Raw genomic sequence first — 25,031 nt, 5'->3', positions numbered from 1 at the left:
GTCCTCTTGGAGTCACCAGCAAAGGCTATCCCCGTCCCATCCTCCCACAGCGCTCCGTGCAGTGATGGAGCCACTGCCCTGCTGGGGAGGACAGCGGAGGCCTCCTCGCCCCTCCTGCTCCTGCCCTGGCCTCTTCAGGCACCCCTGCAGGGACCAGGTGACAGGAGACTCACCCGCTCCAGGGCGAAGGTGCGCACGACATACTCAGCTAGAGTCTCCGTCTTCACCAGCGTGATCTTGATGTCCCCGTACATGTCTGAGTCCTCCGGCCAGTACCGCGAGCATTTCACCTGGAGTCCCCACGGGCGGGCTCAGTGGGCTCTTTGCTGCCCCCCGTGGCCCGCCTTACCCCCTCACCCCAAGGCCCTGCTTACCCTGCCCACCTCCACCAGCTTGGTGATCATGACAATGCTGGAACAGTGCTCCTGCCACACCATGCGCCAGAAGTCGTAGACCATCTCGGGCTTCGGCCCTGGGGCGCAGAGGGTGCTAGTCTCTGAGGCCAGGTCTCCACCCAGGGCCAGCACACCTGCTGCCCAGCACCCCCACCCCAGGCCAGGAGGCTCCTAAGCCCAGATGAAGTCACCATGCTCACCCCGCACACACCCCACCCAATGCCAACTTGTGCCTGGAGGGCCCCGGGGGTGGGTAGGATCAGAGAGGGCCCAGCTGGAGACCCCAATCATCCCGAGTGGAATCCGGGAGGCACAGAGGGCTAGATCCTCAGTCTATGGCACCAGTCTCCCAGAGGAATGGACACATGAACGGCTGGGGCCAAAGACAGCCAGAGGGACCCAGGGAGCCCCCAGGCCCAGAGGCACAGTCCACACTTGGCAGGACCGAGCCTGCCTCCCCTCCTGCATGCACCACCTCAGAGACAGACAGATGGCCGAGGGAACCACAGACGCACTGAGCACATCGGGGAGACACGAACACAAAGACAGGCAGAGACTGGTGGCCAGATTCCAGACCAGCCAGACAGTGGGAGAGAGACACCGGGGAAGCAGAGAGGGAGTCAAGCAGGTGAGAGGGAAGGCGGAGGGCGGACGGCATTCAGCAGCGGGCACACAGGGGCAAAGGTGCAAGTACCTTGAGTGGCTATGAAGTGGTTTGACCTGTGGTAACCCTGGAACAGGAGAAGAGGACTCGGTGAGACCCCAGGAGTGGCCCCTCGCTCCCTCTGATCTCACCTCCTCTGCCCTCCTCTCCCAGGCGCAGCACCCACCCCCACGGCCAGCTGCCCACCCTCTTCCCTGGGGCCTCCTAACCAGGGCGCCCCTGTCCTCCCAGTCCCCCAGTTAGGACGGAAGAGCAGCCGGGACACCAGTATCTCGGGTCCAAACCCATCTTTGCCGTGTGACCCCAGAGAAGACACGACTCCTATATGGGCCTAAAGGGTCTCCCCACCCATAAACTGGGGGGGATTAGCCACAATCAGCTTACAGCCCAGCTGTTCGGATACAAATAAAGTCCACAGTGATCCTGCCCAGGTTACCAGGATGTCCCCGGACCCCAGACTGGGTCTCATCAGCCATCCCAGCCCCCTCGGGGCAACCAGAGGGCAGTACCCCCTCCCCACTACATGTCACCCAGAGCTTGGGGGACCCAAGGACCCAGATGAAGGCTTCAGGTTGGAAGCAAGTGAACACACGGGTTACTCACGGCCCTCAGATAAAATGGTTTTTAAATAATAATAATAATTTTTGAGACCCTATTATGATCCCATACTGTGCTAAGCACTTTACCTGCACCATCTCCCACAAAAGAGAGGGCAAGATCTACTTCACCCTCCATCCCCAGAGCCCTCAGGCTGCGAGGAGGACCCAGCCAGCCCCAACTCCCCCCCCGGGGCCACAGCCAGGCCTGCCGTCCTGCCCGCACATGACACCCCTGCGGGCACCGCGGCCGGGGTCAAACGCGCTGCAGTACTGACGCAGGATAGAACCATCAAGTTCACGGCCGCAACCCAGCTCCCCACGCCTCGGTCACACTGCCAGGGTTCAAGTCCCAGCTCTACCTCTTGCTAGCCGTGCGCCCTCAGGCAGATCCCTTCATTTCTCTAGGCCTCGATTTTCACATCTACAAAATGGGAACGATGACGGTATTCACCTCCTTGGGCTGTTGTGAGGAGTCAACAAAGTAACACACCGTCAAGGGTCTGTCGCCACGGCCGGCACAGAGTCGGCACCTGATCAATGGTACCTATGATTACTGCTACCACGTTCAAGTTCAAAGAGCAGCCCCCAAGATTCAAACAGTGTGGCTGGCAAGAATTCCTAGGGCAGAGGTGGAGTTCAAGGGCTGAAGAATCCGAGCCTGGGGAGGCAGGTGGATGGGGGCTCCTATCGCAGCTCTACAGAGCAGCTAAGTGACTCCGGCCATGAAACGGGCACTCCTCAGTCTCTCATGTACACCCGCAGCTGCTAGGGATCTTGTTAAAAGGGAGATTCAGACTCAGAAGGTCTGGCGTGGGGCCCAGATTGCGCCTTTCCAACCAGCTCCCGGGAGGGACCAATGCTGGATCTGAAAACACACTGGATTGGCCAGACTCAGCCTCCCGGAGCCCCTGCTCCCTTCTGCAATGGGGGGAGAACAGCGAGAGACACAGACCTGGCGAGTGTGCTGTATACCCGCGTACAGTGCCCAAAACCCAGTTCCAGTTACCAGCAGTGACAGGCGTCCCAGAGCCACTGGCCCCTCACTGGCGGAACTACTGCGGGGCTGGCCTAACTCCCCAGCCGCCGTCTCTGCCTCAAGTCCTCAGCTGAACTGCTGGGTGAATGCGGTCCCAGGGGAAGGCCCAGCAAAGGCACTGCCAGGGCGACCCTCCCACCTCCAGCGCCGGTGAAGCCGGGAACGGGCTCCTCCACCTAAAACCAGCTGGCCTGAGAATCCCACGTGAGAACAAGAGTCTCTTCGGATTCATCCAGCTCTGTCCCTCCGGTGCCGGCCCAGGGCCAGCACCCAAGCTAGTCAGCAAGTACAGTCCACCGCTGAACGAGTTTTCGACAGATCACCCTCCCTATCTGCGTATTAACTTCTTCGTGCATAGGGGCGTTCCTGCACAATCAGAGAACACTACAACGGAAAGTGTAACATGGCCAGGTGTTAAAGGAAGGTAAGCAGACCGATCACCTTGACCACACCCGTTTTAGGGCATCTGAGAGCGCACTGGTCCTCACCCCCCGGGCATCGGCTTGTCCCGGGCACCCGATCCTGGGGCACATCCCACATCTGCCTGGAGCCTCCCCTTGGCTGGCACTGGGGGACTGACCACTTGCATCATGGGTGAGCACCCCAGGGCCTCCTGATGCCCCCTACAGGGAGAGAGCCAGAGTCTAGGATGAGGGTCAAGGGCTCACGTGGGGCTTGAGGCCCATCTCCATGCAGCCACGAGCAAGTCACTGAACTTTCCTAAGGCTCCGTCGTCTCATCTGACAAATGCCGGTGCCTGCCTCTTGGAGAATGGGAGGGATGAAATGATGTGCTTAACATGTTGGCACAGAGCCGGGCACCCAGCCAATGACACTTTTGTTAACTGGCATTCGAAGACAGATTAAAGCCAAGTCTTCTATGGGCATCGAAGAGTGCTGACAATGAACCAAGTGGGTGGGATTATACATTGTATGGAGACTGGTATAAAGAAATATACCTGTATTCATCACCTCCTCGTGGGGGCACCAGGGCTGCGTGTATCCACCCATTTCATAGGCTTATTATTCCATTCAAATTTGGGAACTTTACAAACTGTTGAAGCACACTCAAAATAAGGGGGTGGTGATATCTGGGAGCACATCTGGGACAACCAGTCGTCTCCAGCAGCTGTGACTGTGGGGACCTTTCACTTCGTATACAGAGATGTGTATATTTCTGTATTGTCTGAAAGTTTGATAATGAACTGTATTTTTGCAATCTTTAAAAAACAAGAAATACATTGTTTTTTTAAAAAAGGAGATAAAATAGAAAGGAACCCACAAAATAGCAAACAATCCCATCAGACATCAAGTATTATAAAAATAATTTGCAGTACACCCTTGAATAACATGGGAGTTTGGGGCGCTGACCCGCTGGGGAAGTTGAAAATCCACACATAATTTTTGACTCCCCAAAAACGTAACTACTACTAATAGCCTGGTTAACTAGAAGCCTTACCAATAACGTGAGCAGTCAAGTAACACATATTTTCTATGTTATGTGGTATTATATATTGTATTCGCATAACAAAGTGAGCTAGAGAAAATATTATTTATTAAGAAAACCATAAGGAAAAGAAAATACAAATATAACTTATAAATAAAAAATAAATTAAATATAAATATAAAAACTATAAATTAAAAAATAAATTTAATAAAATAAAAAATAAATTTATTTTTTAAAAAATCCACAAGAAAGTGGACAGTGCAGTTCAAACCCATGCTGTTCAAACGTCGAATGTATATTAAAAACCAAATTAAAGGATCACTAGATGAATAGGACTTTTTAAAATATTCCTAGAAGGCCCAGGGATGGCACAATTTTAAGAAATAGAATACCCAAACTGCTCCCCCAAAATTAAACATTCAAAGTAGGGCTAAACTGAGGATAAAGTAGTTAGGGTTGAGTTTCAAGCAAACTGAGCACGAAGGGATTTGAACCCCAGAGAAACTAGTTTTCAGGGGACTGGCAGGGCCATCATTGCTTCCTTGAAGACCCTGACCCCCAAGCAGCAGAGATGGGGACACCCAGAGCAGCTTCTCCCACCCACCCCTCCCCGCGCCCCCCAGAAGGTATGGCTAGTGAGACTCACTGGGCATGGGGAGCTGGGGGACAAAAGTGACAGAAGGTGGTGACCGGTGAAGGGGGCCTATGGAAGCACCCCAACCCTGATGCCCCATCTCAGGGCAGTGGAGGACAGGAAGGAATTGTTTACAACAGGGGTCGTGTCAAATCTGCAGCCCCGGGTGGCCCCTGGCCAGGCTGCTGAAATGGACAGTTGGCAGTGGGCGCACGAGTGGAGGGGACGGAGGACAGAGACAGAGAGAGAAAGACAGCCAGAGACTATGAGAGAGTCTGAGATACAGCTGGTGAGAAGACAGGAGGAGGAGGAGGAGACGGGGAGAGAGATACTTACTTCACGGTTTATCCGAATCTTAATGATGCCAGTGAGGGAACAGTACAAAGCAAAAGAGACAGATATTAGGCCAGAGGCTGATGGAGGTGGACGGAGCATAGGAGTGGCCAGGATGGGCGATGTGAGGAGGGGAGGCAGAGCAGAGACGGGGGCCGGGCTGGGCCAGAAAGCAGGGAGTGGCATGAGCCTGCTGGGGCCCATGGGGAAGCCAACTGGGACACTGAGGAGACCCAGAAGAGGCCCCTGTCGTCGAAGTTGCCCGAGTCTGAGAGGCCAGGCCCAGCCCGTACCCCAGTCAAGGGAGAGCATGGGAGGTCGGGGAGAAGGTAAGGAATTCTGGAAAATATGGGGTAGCGTATTTTCTCACCCCCAGGAGGTGAAGAAGGGGGACAGGAGAGGTCTCCTGAGTCCCTGACTATCCCACCTCCCAAGTACACACCTTCCTCCTCCTTCACTCCTGCTGCTCCCTACTACCCCCCCTTTCCTCTCCGGCCACACAAAGCCAGCTCAAGCCCCCGCCTCCACGCAGCCTGCCGCGGCTAAGCCTGGCCGTACCGCTAACTTGCTGTGTGACACTGGCAAAGTCAGTCCTCGTTTCTGGCCTGTGCTTTCCCAGCTCATCTGAAATGATCTTACTTGTAGATACGTTTATGTGTCTCCCCGACTAGAATCCATACATTCAAGGAAGGCAGGGATGGTGTCTATGTCATTCTTTGCTCTATCTCTGGTACCCAGCCTGGCACATGGTAGATGCTCGAAACAGATCCGATGAAGGGATAAATGATTCTCTCCCAAACTTGGCTTGCTGTCAGGGTGGGCGAGTCTGACCGGGGTCCCGGGGCCCGTCCCCTCTCGCCCTCCCTCACACCTGGGAAGCAGGTGATTCGCCACCTCTTCACGCCCCAGCCCGGGCCTCCTGGCTGCCTGCCCTGTCCCTAGCCCCCTCCTCGGCCCATCCGGACCCAGCTGCTGCACTGGCTGGCAGGAGAGCCCTGTGGTTAGCAACAAAGGCTCTGGAGACACAGACAAGCGGAGATCTGAGTCCCTTTGTGCCCACTCGCTAGCTCTGTGGCCTTGGACGAGCAGCTCCCCCTCTCTGAGTCTGCTGCCTCACCTGTAAAGTGAGGTGGCCGTGCTAACTACCTCGCAGCACGATTTCAGGGATTATAGAAGATGAAATCTTTGATATAAAGTGCTTAGCACAGCGCTTGGCACACAGTATCTGCTCAATAAACATGAGCTGTTATTCTTCAAGTACCACTCTGATCACGGTCCAAACACTCGTAGCAACTCCCCGGGACCCCTAGGGAAAAGCCCCACCTCCTCGGCCTGCCATCGGAGGCCTTCGCAGTCCAGCCCCTGCCTGCCTGCAGCCTTCCCGTGAGTCATGTGAATCCCAGCTCCAAGCCTCTTGGGCCCTCAGTGAGAGGGGCTCCTTCCTCAACTCCAGGCCTAGCTGTCTGCCCACTCCCCTTCTTTCTGCTTCACGGAAGCCCCCCATCTGTCCATCCCGCAGGAACTTTTCCTGACAGCTGTCGTCTGCCCTCCCCTCCTCTGAGCTCCCTGGCACTGACTGAAGGAGGTAGGGGCACCGTGAACCCCCACGTATTCCCTGTCAGGTTGCTGGCCTGCCTGGGCAGTGCGCCTAGAGCGGGCAGGGCGAGGCCAGCAGAGATGACGGCGAGGCACTCACGTCTATGTAGTTGGCGTTAATGTAGTCGGCATCGGGGCCTCCCATCATCGGGGGCAGTTTCACTCGGTGCCGATCATCTGCAAACACAAAGCAGGGGGCCATGGGGTGGGCAGGCACTGAGCTGGGGAGCGCAGAGCTAGGGCAATGAGGGGAAGCTTCCAGAAGGCCAGAGATACGACACAGGCAGGAGAGCCAGGGAACCTCGAGGCTCAGGGCTGACCAGGAGGCTCTCCGCACCAGAGGGGGCAGGACAGGCCAGGGGTTAGAACTGGGCTGCTGCATCAAGGAGGCCCAAGGTCACGTGCTACTCAGGCGAGTATGAGCTGTGTGATATTGAGCAGGAAGTAAGCTCCCTCCCAAGCCTCAGCTTCCTTATCTGTAAAGTGGGGGTTATAATACATCCCACATCACTGGGCTATTGAGAGGAGTAAGTAAAATAATGGGCGTAATAATGAGCGCATGGCTTGGCACGTGGGAGGCCCTCAATAGGGGGCTCACTCCATCTGTTTTCCAACCCCACCCACGTTCCTCCCACCCATGGCCCCAGACCCAGGCCCTTCCCCAGGACTCACAGGCAGGCATGGGCTCTTGCCGGCTGCCCTTGACCTTGTCTTTCTTCTTTGTGGCATCCCAGCCTTCAAAGAAACTCTGCCAGAAGGGAAAGTAAAGGGGTAGTCAGTGAGGGAGGGCAACCCCTCCCCTCATAAGACCCTGTCCCCTAACAGGATGGGAGTGGGACCACAGATAAGGGCTAGATTCAGGGTTCAACTTGGAGCCTGGGATCAAGTCACCATATATCCCTTTATCAGCAAGGGACTAAGTTCAAAACCAAGCAATGTGAGGGGAAGGAAGAGAGAAAAGCAGGGGGGTGGGTGTCAGAGTTCACAGACACTTCAGAGCAAGGGTCAGGTTTAGGGTAAACCCAGGTTTGAGTTGGAAAGAAAGCAAAAGCGAAGGTCAAATTAAGATTAGAATAAGGTGGAGTCAGAGTCCAGATGGACGGGGGATGGAATTCGAATCAGAGTTCCAGTGGAATTTAGAATGAGAGGCAGGGTCAAAGTCAAGACTGGGTGTTAGGGTAGAGGTCAGGGTCACTCTTGGTGGTCAGAGTCATATTAGGGAGAGGACGAGGATCACGATCAGGGTCTAGACGGAGACTGAGAGGAGACTTAAGGTCAGATTTCAAGTCAGGACCAGGAGGAGTGTGAGAAACCAGGTCAATCTGAGATGGGGTCAAAGTCAAGGCCAAAAACAAATTAGGTTGAGTTAGGGACTGTCAGAGCAAAGGTCCATCTAGGGCGAGGCTGAGGGTTGACCGGGGACAGGGTTCACAGCAAGCAGGAGCCAGGCGAGGCGCTGGCGAGGGGTCCTGGCCGGACGGGGCCCCGTACCTCGTACTCCTGCTTGAAGCCATAGCCCTCGGCCGTCTTCATCTGGCTGATGTGCTGCAGGAGGTCGGCCACGCGCACCGCGGGATGCAGCTGCCCCGTGTGATATGGGGAGCCCTTCCGGCCACAGGGACGCCGCGGTGAGCCCCCCAGCAGGCTGCTGGCCTCGGTGACCCCACCACTGCGCTGGTCTCCTGCAGTCAGAGAGAGGAAAGGGGGTTCCTGACGCACACCGCCCCCCAGTCTGGGGCGTCCCAGACGGACTGGGCCGGAGGGGGAGGGGAGCATGGCCAACAGGGGGGTTGTTCCCTGGACCCAAGCAGCCTGGCTGGGCCCACCTGGTGCACCCCTGGGCAAGTCCCTTCCCTTCTGCATCTGTTTTTCCATCTGTAACACGAACCAGTTGGGTCACGTGGTCTCTGAAGGCCCTTCCGGCCCAGCCCTTCTGGCCCTGCTGTGATCCTGGGGTCCCCTGACTCCATCCTGTTGCTCCCCAGCCTGGACCACCCCTTTGTAACTTTGCCGCACTGCCTGCAGGGGGCAGCGCTCAGCAGAGCCCATGAGAGCCGCTCCCCCTTCTCCCTCTCTTCCAGAGAACAATCTGGAACAATTGGCAACTCCCAGTAATTACCCCCATTCAAAGACAAGCAAATCCCGAAATTAGCTGCTGCCACCACCCCCTCCACAGATTAACGGGAGGCACCTGAATAGTAGCGTTTCTCCTGCGCAAGCATTTCCATTGTCAGCCCGTGCGGCGCCTCAGCCAATGTCAGCCAATGGGGGAGCAGGTCGAGAGGTTCACAGTGACACACACACACACACACACACACACACACACACACACGGAAAACTAGCCCCTCCCTCCAGGCGCACCTGCTCCCTGCTCCCCGCTCTTCTGGTCAGCATCCCCACCCTGGTCCCCCAGATCAGGCCCTGGGACAGAGCAAAGTGCCCCACCCAGTCACACCCGCCTCTGGACACTCGCCCTCACACACTTAACACTCATTTCTCTCCTCCTGTCCTGGGTACGATGCAGGGGCTCAGTCAAGGCCAGCCCTCCACATTTCTCAGGGCTCTTCTCTGCCCAGGTCCGAGCTGGCAGGGGCAGGGGGGAAACCCCCAATGGGACCCAGGTGCCAGCCCCCTCCCTTCCACCACCTCCAACACCCTTCTCTTTCTGTGTTTGCCTGGTGAACTCCTATCCATCCTTCAGACCTCAGCTGGAATGAGCCTTCTTAGGGAAACTTCTCCAGTGCCTGGCCTCTGACTCCTACTCATGGCTGACAGAATGAATTCATGACACCAGGACAGACTCCTGTGCTGCTCAACTCCCCAGGACTCCAAGCCCTGGCTCTTCCAATCAGGGGGACTTCTGTACCCTGCTTGGGTTCCCTGTGCCACAGTTTGAAAACCACCTCCAGGCAGACAGGCAGTGCAATGGCACAGCCCACCTCATCTGTTCCTCTTCTCTTGGGAATCAGTCCTGAGCTACCTGTTACCCAAAGTCTGAAGACAGTTCCTTCACAGTTGATCCAGATTTTCTAGTTTCTGACAGCTGGAGGGCCAGTCACGTGTCAGTTACACCACTGTGGCCAGATACCCCAAGCCCTTAATTCTTCACATGGAGAAACTGAGGCCCAAAGAAGAGAGACTTGCCTAATGTAGTGGTTGAGAACATGCATTCCAGAAAACACCAATCATGACAGATGACTAAGTGCTATTCCATTAAAAAGGAGAAGAGAAGGAAGATGAGGAGGGGTTCTCTGTTTTAAAGGAATCTGTGAAATTCTGGTTGAAACCAAAAGAAGTATGTTTTTTCCCTATTAGACCTCCCAGGGCTTCCTACAAATTAGTGTGCATTTTCAATCTCCAAGAGTTGAGTAGAAACAGCAATGTTTCACCACCGTCTCTCAGCACGGAGAGCTTTTTTCGTTTGTTTCCTGAAACATCCTCAGGGGAAAACAGGGATGATTGTGGTGATTAAGACACAGGCTCTGGAGTCAGACAGGCCTGAGATCAAATCTCAGCTCTGCATGGGACGCTGGGGATGTTACTTACTCTCCCTAAACCTCCCTCTTCATGTGTCAAGGGAAGACAAAAACTGTTATTCTCCCATGTGATGATACAAACATTAAATAAGATAATGTATATAAAGCACCCAGCCTGGTGCCCGGCCCGTGGCGAGCACCTGCAGATGGGGCTGTGGACGTCACGAGTCCCAGAGAGCCAGGGCAGCTGGCTGACCCGAGGGGGCCTTCCTTCCTTGGTCCTTCTCCACTGCAGGATCCTGGTTCAGGACCTGACAATTCTGAAGAACGTGTACAAGAAATGCACAAGCACAAGGGTTTCAACACAGAGGCTATCTGCTGGCTCGACACACTGGGCGACGCAGGGGTCCCAGCGCTCTTTGTGGAAGCCACGCCGACAGCTCCCTGGAGGGCCCTCCACGTGGAGAAAGGGGCAAGGGAGGGTATGGGGAGTCCAACAGCCCATCGCTGAGGACCTGAAGGGTCAGCCCTGAGGCAGCCTCACAGTACACACGGAATCAGCTTGCAATGGCTGAACACAAGCAAAAAATCCCACCTGGTCGGGGTCCTGATGGCAAGCCACAGCCGAATCCTGGGCTTCTGTCTGAGCCCAAGAAGGACATAAGATGTTCCACAAAGACCACCGGGAGGGGCCCCTGGGTGGCTCAGTCGGTTAAGTGTCTGCCTTCAGCGCAGGTCACAGTCCTGGGTTCCTGGGATTAAGCCCTGTGTCGGGCTCCCTGCTTGATGGGGAGTCTGCTTCTCCCTCTCCCTCTGCTCCCCTGTACAACACCCCCCCCCCGCTCTCTCTCTCTCTCTCTCTAGCGCTCTCTCTCTCAAGTAAGTAAATAAAATCTTTAAAAAAAAAAACCAAAGACCACCAGAAGACAACAGGGTGATGAGCAATGATGTTGCCAAGAGGCTCTTCCACTTCCTGGGCCCAGAGAAGACAGGTCTCTACTCTCCTTGTGCGTGAATTCCCCTGTGGGATGTGAGACACAGCCTCGCCCCCTGCCACGCCCCACCCCCACCCCAAGGACCAGCTTGGAGGAAGAGAGGAAGGAAGGGGAGAGCCAGCTCTCAGCTTCAAGGTTGCCACCTGGGGCTTCTTCCAGACTCTCCCCAGCTCCATCATGATTGTGGGACATCTTCTGCAACCACTGGACAGCTATAGTTTTGGGAGGGAGGGCTGAAGCCCAGAGGGGGGGAAAAGTAACACTGGGTCTGGAGTCAGAGAGACCTGAATTCAAATTCTGAGTCAAGTCACTTGACCTCTCTGGGCCTCAGTTTCCCCATCTGAAAATGAAAATCTTCAGACCTTCCTCAAAGATGGGCCCTTTTCCCAATTCCCATCCACCTCAGATGAAAACAGGCCCCCAGTTATATGATCTAGTAGCACTCCAGACTTTTCCTTCCCCAGTGCAATTAGGAAATTACTTTAAAGAAACATAGCTTGTAATAATAGCTAATAATATCTTACATATCAAGCACTTTCCTTTGCGGGGCATGATACTTAGGTCACTTAATCCTTAGACTATTCCTATGATGTAAGCACTGGCCCATCGGACTCTGGGGCCCTGTTGTCTACCCTACCTTCCCTGTATCTTTCTTCCTGATAAAGGAGAAGTTGAGTAGAGGAAAAGAACCTGGCAGTTATTTGACAAACCATTTGGCAGGCGGAACCCACTGGCACCCCCAGGGGTCAAGAGCTCCAGATGGACAGGGCTCAGAAGGGGTTGAGGGTTTTCACAGGCAGAATTTCAGACACAACGGGGGCCCCTTCCCACATGCTGGGAACATCCCAGCCGTCTTCCTCGAGGCCAGCCTGCCACCATTTACTCAGCATGATAAGTCCCCGGTGTAAAATTCGTGGCTTTCTGTTCCCCACCACAAAAATCTGGGCTCCTCTGTTTGGAAAGCAACAAAGGAAGTGGAAGCTGGACCAGCGTGGGGCGTGGGGGGAGATAAAAGGGGCTGACCCGTGGCCCCAGTCTCCTGACCACACCTTCGCCGTACCCCACAGTGTGCCCGTGGTTCCCACTCCCTCCTCACCAGCGCCACATCTTGTCCAGCGCAGCCCGAACCCTGACCGCCTCTGCCCAAAGGCGCATCTTCTCGAACCTCTGGCAGCATTCATTGCTCCCACCATCCCCATGGCAATTAGCCTGGGCCTATCTTCCCTAGGCCATGTCTCCCCAGCTGTCAGCAACTGGGGTAGAGCCCATGCATCCTGCCTCTCTGGATCTTTCCAGAGGACTCAGCAGCAGGGCATGCGCCCACACTGTCCCCACCTCCCACTCTCCCCACCGCCCACTGGAGTTTCCCGCCCAATTCACCTGCACAGGCTGTTCCCTCGCCCGTGCATGCCCTTCCTTTCCCATCTCTGCCTGTCCAAATCCTGCCCATGCCTCCCTGGAGGCCTAGCATGAGACAGTAGAAACAGCTGTTTGCAACTCAGTAAGACCTGCCTTTAAATCTTGGCTCTGACACTTTCTACCTGTTTGACAAGTGACTTCCCCTCTCTGAGCCTCTCTGTTTCCTCTCTGCTTCCTCATTTGTAAGATGAGTTGATAATAGCTACCCTGTAGGCGGGGGAGATTATTTAATGAGGGAGGGGAGAAAATTTAATGAGGGAGATCACGAAGATCATGATAAATAAGGGCATGTCAGTGAATTTGAAAACCTAAATGAAATGGACAAATTCCTAGACAACAAATAACTTACTACAAATGGCTTGAAAAAAATTGGAAAGTCTCAATAGTCCTTTACTCCTTTAAATAAACTGAATTACAAGTTCAAAATTTTTCCATCAAGAAAACAACAGAAAGAGATTGTTTTACAGGTGAATTCCACCAAACTCTCAAGGTGTCAATTATTCCAATCTATCATAATAAGGAAAAAAGAGAAGAGACCTCATTGATACCAGAAACCAGACAAGGATAGTACAAAAAAAGAAAAAATCATGGGCCAATCCCGCTCTTGAACACAGCTTTGAAATCTTGAACAATATTATACCTACACTGAGTCCAACAAGACATAAAAAATATACTGCATCATGACCAAGCTGAATTTACCCCAGGCACTGAAGGTTATTTTAACTTTAGAAAATCTGAAAATGTCACTCACCTTGTTGACAACAACTATATATTAAGTTTAATGCTCATTTAAATAAAACCTCTTAGCAAACTAAAAACTGAAAAGAACTTTGTTAACCAGATAAAACATTTCTACCAAAAACTGTAGCAAACTTCATTCTCAGTGTTTAATGTTAGAAGCATTCCTTTTAAAACCAGGAAAACAAGACAAGGATTTTTGCTATTACCACTTCCATCCAACCCAGTGCTGGAGGTCCGAGCCGGTGCCACGCAGAAAGACAAGGAAAAAAAAAAAAAGGGAAATGAAACAGAAGAAACAGAACTGTCCGTATTTATAGATCCTCTGATCATACTTAGAAAACCTGAAAGATTCTACAAACAAACGAAAATTAATAAATAAGGTTATCAAGGACTAGGGATATAAGATCAAAATATACGCAAAAAAATCAACTATATTTCTCAATATAAGCAATAATTAGAAATGCAATATTTTAAAAGTGTACCATTTGTGTTGGGAAAACTGGACATCCACATGCAAAAAAATGGAGTTGGACCCTTACCTCACACCATACACAAAAGTTAACTCAATCCAGATCAACGACCTCGATGTAAGACCTAACACTCTAAAACTCTTCGAAGAGGGGCACCTGGGTGGCTCAGTCGGTTGAGTGTCCGTCCAACTCTTGATTTCGGCTCAGGTCATGATCTCAGGGTCATGAGAACGAGCCCCATGTCGGGCTCTGCACTGAGCATGGAGCCTGCTTGAGATTCTCTCTCCCTCTCCCACTGCCCCTCCACCACCCTCACTCACGTGCTCTCTATCTCTAAAAAAATAATAATTGTTTTAAAAAAATTAATTAAAAAAAACTTTTAGAAGAAAACACAGGGCAAAAACTCCATGACATTGGATTTGACAGTGATTTCTTGGCTATGATGCCAAAAACACAAGCAACAAGAGAAAAAAATAGACAAACGGGACCGCATGAAAATGTTTTAAATTTTGTGCATCAAAAGACACAACCCACAGAGTAAAAAGGCAATCCGTAGAAGAGGAGAAAATATTTGCAAATCATATATCTGATAAGAGATTAATATCTAGAGTCGAGAGAGAACTTCTAAAACTCTACAGCAAAACAACAAAAAAACCAATTCAAAAATGGGCAAAGGGCTTGAATAGATACTTCTCCAAAGACGATACACAAATGGCACCTGGCCAACGTGACATCATTCATCATTAGAGAAATGCAGACCAAACCTTCAGTGAGAGACTCCCTCACGCCCACTGAAATGGTTCCTATCAAAAACAAAAACAAAACAGAAAATAACCACTGTTACAAGGATATGGAGCCCTATGCACTGTTGGAGGGAATGTCAGGCGGTACGGCCACTGTGGAAAACAGTCCGGTGGTTGCTCAAAAGATTAAAAATAGAATTAGCATATGATGCAGCAATTCCACTTATCGGTGTGTACCCAAAAGAACTGAATCAGGGTCTCGAACAGATGTGTGTGCACCCATGTTCACAACAGCATTCTTCACAATAACTAAAACACGGAAGCCACCTATGCATCCGTGGGTGAATGTATGAATAAGCAAAACGCGGTACATACATGCCATGGAATATTCATCAGCCTTAAAAAGGAAGAAAATTCTGAAAGATGCTCGAGGATGAAAGAAGCTTGAAAATATTCAGCTAAGTGACATAAGCCAGTCACAGAAAGACAAATGCTCTGTGATTCCATGTATATGAGATAATTAGAGTAGTCGAATTCACAGACACGGCAAGGAGAACGGTGGTTGCCAGGGGCTGGGAAGAGGCAGGGATGGGGGGTTACTGCTCTGTGGGACAGAGTTTCAGTTTCGCAAGGGGAACAGCTATGGGGTTGGATGATGGTGATGGTCGCCTGTTATGCATGTGTTTAATACCCCCCCCCACTGCACACTTAAGAACAGTTTAGATGGTAAATTCTACATTACGTGTATTTTACCACACACACCCACACAACGTACCATTTGCAATGGAAATCAAAAATACAAGGGACCCGAGGGTACACCTAACAAAAGATGTGCAAAATTTTATGGAGAAATTTACTGAAAGACACTCAAGACCTAAATACATAGGGTGATAGACATCCCCCCGGGGATGCGAAGACAATTCCTAAGATGTCAGTTCTCCCCAAATTGATCTAAACATTTAATACAAATCCACCCAAAAAGTTTTCCGAGTAACTTGAAAAGATGATTCTGAAATGTATGAGAGAGACGGGCACTGGGGTGGCTCAGTCGGTTAAGCATCCAACTCTTGATTTTGGCTCAGGTCATGATCTCAGGGTGGTGAGATCAAGCCCCACATCAGGCTCCACGCTGAGCATGGAGCCTGCTTAAGATTCTCTTTCCCGGATTAAGAAGTTGTGGTCCAAATATACAACGGAATATTACTCAGCTATCAGAAAGAACGAGTTCTCAACATTTGCTGCAACATGGACGGCACTGGAGGAGATAATGCTAAGTGAAATAAGTCAAGCAGAGAAAGACAACTATTATATGATTTCTCTCATCTATGGAACATAAGAACTAGGAAGATCGGTAGGAGAAGAAAGGGATAAAGAAAGGGGGGGTAATCAGAAGGGGGAATGAAACATGAGAGACTATGGACTATGAGAAACAAACTGAGGGCCTCAGAGGGGAGGGGGGTGGGGGAATGGGATAGACCGGTGATGGGTAGTAAGGAGGGCGCGTATTGCATGGTGCACTGGGTGTTATACGCAACTAATGAATCATCGAGCCTTACATCGGAAACCGGGGATGTACTGTATGGTGACTAACATAATATAATAAAAAATCATTAATAAAAAAAAAAAAAAAGATTCTCTTTCCCGGGGCACCTGGGAGGCTCAGTCGGTTGAGCATCTGTCTTCAGCTCAGGTCATGATCTCAGGGTCCTGGGGTCGAGCCCCACATCGGGCCCCCTGCTCAGTGGAGAGCCTGCTTCTCCCTCTGCCCCTTACCCCGCTCATACTCTCTCTCTCTCTCTCTCTCAAATACATAAATAAAATCTTAAAAAAAAAAAAATCCTCTCTTTCCCTGTCCATCTACCCTTTCCCCGCCCCGCTTGCACGCAATCTCTCTCTCTCTAAATAAATAGATAAAATGAAATGAAATAAATGAAATGAAATGAAATGAAATGAAATGAAATGAAATGAAATGAAATGAAATGAAATGAAATGAAATGCATGAGAGGGACAAATACAGTCAAGACACCCCTGAAGAGGAGCAAAGCCGGAAGAACTTGATGTACCAGATACAAGATTTAGATAACTCTACTAATGAGGCAATCAGGTATGGACAGACATCGGAATCACCAAAGTGGCCAATCAAAGAGAACAAGGAGCCAAAAGACAATCCCCAAATAAATGGAAGCATGATCTCTGATGAGGGTGGGTCCACAATCAGTGGTGAAAATACAAACTGTAACAGAAGCTGGGACAGGAGTTACTACAGAAAAAATTTTAAAAAGAAAAGAAAATATAAAAAAAGAAAATCCTTCATTCCCATGACACACAAAAATCAATCACAGACGGGTGAAGATTGAAATGTGCAATGCAAAATATAAAAAGGCTTAGAAAAAAGTAAAAAATATTTTATGACCCTGCAAAGGAAGCATTCTCGAAGAAAACACAAAAAGTAGAAATCAGAAAGGAAAAGACTGATGAACTTGACTAAATTAAAATAAAAACTTGTTCCTTCAAAGACACTAAAAATAACCTGCAGAGATGAGCCAGAAATTGAGAGAAGATATTTGCAATTCATAAGTGAAAAGTGATTATCATCCTAAATATATAAAGAACTCCTAAAAACCACTAAGAAAGCAACAGAAAACCTAATAGAAAATTAGGTAAAAGGCATGAACAGGCATTTCATGGAAGAAGAACGCTGAATGGCCAATAATGATTCGAAAATATGCTCAACCTCATTAGTAATCAGAGAAATGCAAATTAAGACTCTAGAGAATTACCATTTTATACAAACTAGTTTGGCAAAAGTGAAGAAGCCTGGCAAATTCTGAGCTTGCCGGGGAGAGCAGAAGCTCGCACTCGCTGCTGCTGGCCGTGAGCACAGGCAAAGCCACTCTGGGACACAGCTCGTCACTGTCTTCCAAAGGGGAGCAGGCTCGCTCCGCAACCCGGCTGCTCTCCGTCTCTGATCTGCTGTGCGGATGCAGCTGGAGATCCATTCCAGAACATTCAGAGCAGCCTCGTTTGTAATAACCAGAAAAGTGGAAGCAAATCAGATGTCGCTGGATGGCAGGAGGAGAAATCAATCGCGATACATTCATATAACGGAAAACGACAAGTCAGAGAAAACAAAAGAAAACAGCGAACCATCCACCTGGGCAAAGATGAGAAACACAGCGCGGAGCGGAGGAACCGTGTGACCGCATTTGTATAAAGCTCAGACACGAGCCAAGTGACAGAACGCACTGTGTGGGGCTGCATGGACACAGGGTAAAACTACGCCCCGAACGGTAAGGAAATTACAGACACAAATTTCAGGGGGGTGTTGATGCATAAGAGGGGTGCAGGGCATATTCTTTGGGAGGGACACCCAGACAGCATCCCGGTGTTTGTTGTATTATCACTGCATGACTTCCAGAAACACTACATACTTTGTCTTGTACAAATCATCACTAAAGAGAATAAAAAGATGAGTGAGGCAGTGATTTATGACAAGCTCCGAGTACATTCGGCTGATCCACCGCCTTCTGCCGGCATGCGGGCCACGGCACTGACGACACGCATACACGTAATAGCCAACCTAGTCTTCCAGCAGACCTACCAGCAGAGATGATCACTAGCCCCATTTTGTACCTGAGGAAGCAGACATCCAGAGAGGTTAAGCAGCTTGCCCCAGCTCACACAGCTAAGGGGAAACTGAGATGCAAACCCAGGTCTGTCTGACTCCAGAGCCATCCTTCTTAGCCACCGGTCCCCTGCTTCTCCCACAGCAGCTGCTCAACCGGCTGGAGATGGATCTGGTCCGCTCTGATCACACAGCGTCACTCTTTTCTCTGAGTCCCCGGAGCCCTTCCCACAATCAACATGGGACGTCGCATGCCTCCACTATGAGTCTCTGTCGAAGTCCTCCATTTTCCTAAAGGTCCCCCAGGGCAAAAGTAATACCCATGCCTCTCCGGCATTGCCAGCGCCAGGGCTGGCACCCAGCGGGAGCACGACCGATGTTTCGTTTTGGCTCTAGGGTGCTACAGAACTCATCGGAGGGGCTCAGTCCTCCTGGCTCAGGTGTGGAATCCCAGAGCCACGGGGAAGGGCGGGCAGGCCAGGCACTCACCTCGGGGGCTATAGCCATGGGTGTCCATGAAGGAGAGGCCCAGCCGCTCGTCCTCCTGCAGGGTGCTCTGGTCCGTGAAGCTCCGGTCCACGGCACTCATCATGTGGGTCTTCTCCTGGCGGTAGTTGACAGTAGCCTTGGTCATGTTCACCGGCTTCCTGCAGAGAGGGGTCGACAAGAGACATGGATGCTGAGCTGGGCAGGACAATGCCCAGGGGTGGGTGGGGAGGCCCCACCATCAGGGGGCCTTGAGGCCAGGAGGCATTCTAGAAGCATCTCTAAATACTGAGAGGGCTCTGCCTCTATCCTTTGCTCAGCAAACCCAGAGCTGCAGCCTCCCCCACAAGGGACTGGGCAGAGTCCCTGTCCTGGGGACCTTTGCTGAGAATAAGGGATGAAGTCCAGTGGCCTCAGGCTGGGCCCTGGCCCCCGTCACTGGCCTGGAGGGCTCAGGAAATGGGAATGATAGTCACTCTGGGACTATTTGGGTATCACAGCAGTCACCCCATCCAAACGAGGAAGATGACTGCCCCAGCTCCAGCCCCAGCTCGCCCTCCTCCTTTCCCCCATCCCCCAGAGCCATCCTCCCTTCCCCCGTCCTCACCGAACATATGACCTGAGAACCCCTTTTCCCTACAATGGGGGTGCACTACGCTTCTCCTTCATGGCAGAGAGTCTGGCCGCTGCTCAGCCAGTGCTCTGGAGTCTTCCTCTAGGCAGGGAACGAGCTCCAACTGGCTTCTTCCTATCCGCAGAACCCCCAGGATGGTCCCACCATGGGCCACATGAGACGTGTAAAGAGATCCATACAAGGTCCATATTCCTGCCAAGACCCACCAGTCCATCCAGCCACTGGAAGCAGCGGAGGCAGAAAGCAAGAGGCCCAGTCCCTCCTGAGAGGCCTTGGGAAAAGGCCCCTAGACAAGGGCCCTGCACAGCCCAGGCCTCCAGCCCAGCTCTACAGAGGAGGATGGCAGTTTGTGACCCCAGAAGATTTGGAGAGAAGGGGGAAGAAGAGGGGGGACAGCTCCATGACTGAGGGGCTGAGCGAAAGGCAGAGGGAATGACTTGGGACCTGTTTTGAGACGGAAGCAGAGCCAGGGCCCCAATCACAGGGAGGAGGGCTCAGGATAATTTAGTCATTCACCCTGCGGGGCCCTACAGCATGCAGGATGTGGGGTAGTCTCGAGAGAGGACTTGCAGGTTAAGAGGGCTCAGGAACTTTGACCATCGGTGGAGATAAAGAGGCTAAGGAAGGGATCGTCCCAGACTGGCAAATTCTAATCAGTCCGTCCTAGTTCAAGAACTGTCTGGGGCAGGGGAAGACCGGGTGACCCCTACCGCCAAGCTCTGGGCATCACCCTCACCATGGCCCAGGGCACAGCCAAGGACTGCTTTGTGGGCCCATGAAAAGAAGCCTCTGTGGCTGTGGGCTTGACCATCAACATAAGAAAGAAGGGAGGGGGCAGGAGGAAGGAGAGGGAGGTGAGGAGGGAACAAGGGAATCAGGAAGATAAGAGAAGGAGGACAGGGAGAAGGAGAGACAATAAAGGGACCATGACAAGGAGAGATGGGGAAGGGGACAGAGAGGGAGGGACAGGCAGACACCAGCAAGCCACAGAGAGGACAGACAGAGGGCCGTGGACAGAGGACAGCAGTCACGCTGTGCCTAGAAGGCGGTCTCCAGGGGTGCACCCCAGGACTCCGCTCCCTGCCCAGGCCTCCCGGTTCACTTGGAAGAAGAACCACAAACAGCAGGCCCCAGCTCCACAGAAGACAGAAGCCGGAGGGACGGCGAGCACCGCCGGCCGCCAGCGGACCTCAGGGTGAGAGTCGGCAGACAGCGTGTGAGCGGACACTTGGACAAGTTCTGCATTTAGGGTCAAACATGAACTGCACAGTAGAGAAGGCGGGACAACTGTCTTGTCCACGATTCCTGGAAAAGTCCTGCTGGAGGCTCCCCCTGAGCTGACGGGGGTGCGGTTGCTGGAAAAGCCGGTGCGACACTGGATGACGTGGATGCAAGTAGAGGGTCCAGGAGGACGAGGTGAGAGACCCCCGTCCTCAGGCTGTCCTGGGGCCACCTGAGCCTGGTCTGCGAGGAGGGAGAACGGGCACAGGTGCAGGGAATGTTCTGGAAGGCTTGTAGAATCAGAGAAGGCAGAGGCGGAACACAGAGTACCATCAGGAGACCAGGGAGTCAGACGGGGCCTGGGTGGTAACCCCAGCTCTGGACTTCCTGTGACCTCTGACCAGTCCCTTCACCTCTCTGAGCCTCCGTCTCCTCGTCAGTAACACGGGAGGGATCACAGTGTGTGTTTCTCAGGGTCTGAGCCCAGAGGAAGTGCCCAGAAATGGTGGGTCTGAAAAGCCTGGGGCCGCCCAGCCAGAGAAGGGGCTCCTGCTGACCTGAGAGCTGTATGCACCCGGGGGACAGCTGCCAGGGTGGGGACGGGCCCGCCCCTGACACGCACACACAGTGCACGGCTGTGGACCCCAGAGAGGGACCTGCGCAAGGCCCTCCACACGAGGAGGACGACACAGGGCCCAAGGGGCTAGGCCGGGGCTACTTACGGGTAGTAGGAGTAGGCATAGTGGTCCCTCCTGGCAGCGTGCAAAGAGAACAGCACAGTTGGGCCCGTGGTCCTGCCACAAGGTGGGCCGAGGGCAGCACCCAGCCGGCAGGGAGGGGCCTGCTGCTTTCTGTGCTGGGGAGGGCGCTGGCCAGGGGCTGGACAGGTCAGGAGGACCTTCCTTGTCCCAAGGGCTGGCTAGGCTCAGTCGTTGAAAACCAAGACCCGAGGCCCCTTCCAGAACCTTCCCCAAGCCTGCTGCTGGAGGGAGGAGGAGGTGGGGAAGGGCCTGGGGAAGCAGAGCTTTCGAACAGTCACACACACACACGGACAGAGAGAGACATACACACACTTGCACATTCACACACAGACACACACGTGTGGATACACACTCACACACAGACACCCTCCCTCACATGCTCACAAGTGACCCGCTCTCCCCTACAGCTCCACCCCCTCAGTCCCAATGCCACTCACCCCTGCAGGCCCCTCTGCCCCTGAGGGGTCAGCCCTCTGCGTACACCTGTGCCTGGGAGGGGACCCTGGCTGGGGGTTGGGGGTGGGGGAGGTGGAGAGGGCTCCAGCTGGACTCCAGGGCAAAGGGGAGGCCCGCCCGCCCCGTCCCAGACTGCCCCCAAGTGTGGGGTCCATCAAAGGAGCCGGGCCACCCCCTCCGGGCACCCAAAGCATAGCTTGAGTCTGACCCCACTTCGCAGGTGGGGAAGCTGAGTCCCAGAGAGTCGTCTCTGCCCCCCACCCCAGCAACCTGTTCTTTTCATAATCTGTAATTACCCATTTGCCTGGAACTCTGGGGGTCAGGGGCAGAGTACAGACGCCTGTCCCAGGACCCTGACCCCCAGAGCCAGCTCCCTCCTGAGGCCCCATCCGGGCACATCCAGGGGTCTTCCATTCACCTGCCCCCACACCACACCACCAGCAGGGACCCCAGGGAATGGCCTCCCGCAAGGGACTCCTGCTGACAAGAGTGGAAGGCTGAGGCCCAGTGAGGGCAGGAGAGTGGCTGCAGGCCACACAGCACGTCTCCTCTCCTCGATCCCAGGAGAAAGCGGAGGGTACGGAGAGGAGGGGGATGGCTGAAGGAATGGCATTCTGGTCTCAGCTGTAATGTTATGACTTTTCAAGAATCTTCCACAAAGACTCCCCCATAATCACCCACTCTATTGTGTCACCTTTACCCCCTCTCTGCCCCCCACCCCGGCAACCTGTTCTTTTCATAATCTGTAATTACCCATTTGTCCTGTTTCTGGTTTAATGCCAGGCTCCACACTACCTACAAAGGGCAGTATTCTTGTCTCCTTTGCCTCCTGCCGGTTCCCAGGGCCCAGGACAGCGCCCAAGACATGACAATCCCCCAATAAATATTTCATTGAATTGAGTAATCAATAAAGAGGGAAAATAAATAAAAGAACTCCAGCTCTATGAGCGTCCATATCCTCCTCCAAACGGGTGAGTAATAATGACCCCGCCCAAGGGGCCACTGTCAGCCCAGCTCCACCCTGCCTGCCTCCCCCTGCGGAGCTGGGAGCCGGGGGAGGGGGAGGTGCGGGAGGACCCCACTCCACGGGGCCAGGCCCTGGGGATGCACAGCCAACAGGACAGCAGGGAAGAAAAACAATTGAGCCAAGCACTCCAAGTAAGTAAAAGTGCAGGGAGAAGAAAGTACTACAAAGGAGAAGGATGGGAGTCTGGAAGCAGAACCAGAGCTACACCCGGCCCGGGGGGCCTGGGGGGCCTGGGAGTTCCCCCAGCGCAGAAGCATCCAGGCTCATTGTCCACCCTGGCAAGGCAGGATGGGAAGCCTGACTGCCCTCCGCCTGGCCTGGCCCCCACCCAGCGTCTCCCACAACCGCTCCCGCCCCAGGCCACCTCCTTCCTCCGACAAGGATGCATCGGGTGGCCACTGGGTATCAGCGTCCCTCAGCAACCTCCTGACCTGCCCATGACCTCCATCACTGCCAGACCTGCTCTGTCCCCTAAACCCCGCAATGCAGACCAGGGGAGCCCTGAGGAGCACAGTGGACCCTGAAGGCCAGAACAGGATTTAGGGGGATGCAATGAGGCGCTAGAGAATGGGACTGAATGGCTTTTAGAGGAAGGAAGGAAGGAAGGAAGGAAGGAAGGAAGGAAGGAAGGAAGGAAGGAAGGGAGGGAGGGAGGGAGGGAGGGAGGGAGGGAGGGAGGGAGGAAGGGAGGGAGGGAATGGGTGAGCCTGGGGGGATCCTGGGGGCTTCAGGGTAGCCTGGAAGGGTTTATGGGGTAGCAGTTGTGTAGACTGCAGGCTTTCCTAGCGAGGCTCCAGCAGCATCTCTGGTCCATCTTCTCCTGGGCCCAGTGCTCCCTGCAGAGGTGAGACCCTCCGCTTGGCCAATCCTCTCTCCTTGAGGGCAGATTTCTAAGGCCTCAAATACTACCTGCAACCCCCCAAAATCTGACCACTCCCCTACAGCCCTCACCATCTGCCTCACTCCCCACCCCACCCCATCCCACCCCAGAGTTAACTTCCAGGTCCCCCGCAGGGGAGGAGGACAGGAACTTGCTAATTCTGGGTACTTCCTGTGCGATAGCCGTGGTGAGGCCCTTCACATCCCCAGCCCTAAGGAGCACGGGTTTTGTAGTCAGGACTGGATTCAAACCAGCCCCTGTCACTTACCAGCAGAGTGACATGGTCAAGCCGCTCAGTTACAGTTTCCTCATCTGTGAGAAAAGGCTCAGACCTGCTTCATGGGTCAGGATCCAAGAAGGAAATGTTCGCTGGTGTACCCTGACTGCTAGAACAGTGCCTGGCACACAGTAGGTGCTCAATAACTAATGATCTAATGGATGGTGTGTGTAAAGCCCTGGGCACACAGTAATACTCGTTAAATGATGCAGTTTATCTCAAGTTGTGTGGGGACTAAAGAAGGGAAAAATCAGCTTCATGCCCTGGACAGGCCAACCCCACCTGGCTGGCACATCCTATCCCCAGACCCTCTGGGAGAGTCTCTCTCTGCCAGTGCCTGGCCTCAGGAAAGGCAGCCCTGGCCAGTTCTCTTCATCCCCCTTGATCCTACTTATCTGCTCCTGGCAGCCCTGAGATCCAGCACCAGCCCAGAAGCAGCTGTGCAGAGCCCAGGCAGGGACAGGGCAGGTGCGGACAGGGCTCCCTGGGTGACCTCGGGCAGGTCCATACGCCCCTTGGGGCCTCAACATCTCCATCCTTCAGTTAATGTGCTTGGACCAGTGTCCTGGGGCTGCCCGGTGGGGAATGAAGGGAGGGGGAGGGGAAGAAGGCGTGTGGGAAGCCAGCGTGGTCTCAGAAGCCTCCACCCCTGCTCTAACCAGAGGCTCGGCCTTCGTCTGCTCCATGTGCTGGGCCTCCCAGGGGAGGTTTATTTGGTGTTTTGAAAACAGGTTCTGTTGCTTTAAGACGATTTGAAAACCACTAGACTAGATGCCCTTGAACTACCAGGCAGCTCTCACCTTCTGGGCTCTGAGCCTCTACAATTCTAAACTCTGAGATTCTCAAATCCTGAATTTCTGAAACTCTGAAATTCTAAGTTCTGGATTCTAAGAGGTGCCAGGACGCATGCTGCTCACTGCAAAATGCCCTAGGAAAGGCACCCCTCAGAAACACGCCAGACCTTGGAGGCCAGGGGGGTGGGAGGGGCAGGAGCGAGGTCTCCTCTGAGTCATAGGCCCAGGAGGACTCCACACGGATCAACAGTAACAGGGTCCAGGGCCAGCTGAGCCCCAGGGAAGACAGGGCCCAGGAAGAACCATGGTTCAGGGTCCTTGGC

At 53.2% G+C, this 25,031-nt stretch overlaps 1 protein-coding gene across 5 annotated transcripts in view; it reads right to left on the bottom strand.

Annotated features, from left to right (window-relative positions):
- The window catches only part of PTPRU (protein tyrosine phosphatase receptor type U), a 77,847-nt gene that overhangs the window by 11,767 nt on the left and 41,049 nt on the right, over positions 1-25,031 (bottom strand). The window contains exons 15-21 of one of the 5 annotated variants that reach the window (XM_048221919.2): positions 18,662-18,819; positions 8,195-8,385; positions 7,376-7,451; positions 6,804-6,880; positions 1,090-1,126; positions 375-532; positions 174-290 (exon numbers count right to left, since the gene is read on the bottom strand). In XM_048221919.2, the coding sequence (XP_048077876.1) occupies positions 174-290; positions 375-532; positions 1,090-1,126; positions 6,804-6,880; positions 7,376-7,451; positions 8,195-8,385; positions 18,662-18,819 (814 nt within the window). The remainder of the gene's footprint in view (positions 1-173; positions 291-374; positions 533-1,089; positions 1,127-6,803; positions 6,881-7,375; positions 7,452-8,194; positions 8,386-18,661; positions 18,820-25,031) is intronic. The other 4 variants (XM_026516849.4, XM_048221920.2, XM_057305273.1 and 1 more) reach the window with 4 other exon arrangements.

The sequence above is a fragment of the Ursus arctos genome, unplaced genomic scaffold (genome assembly GCF_023065955.2).
Source record: "Ursus arctos isolate Adak ecotype North America unplaced genomic scaffold, UrsArc2.0 scaffold_32, whole genome shotgun sequence".
Taxonomy (NCBI): Eukaryota; Metazoa; Chordata; class Mammalia; order Carnivora; family Ursidae; genus Ursus; species Ursus arctos.
Note: the sequence above shows the minus strand (reverse complement) of the source record. Positions and strands in the feature narration are given on the sequence as shown.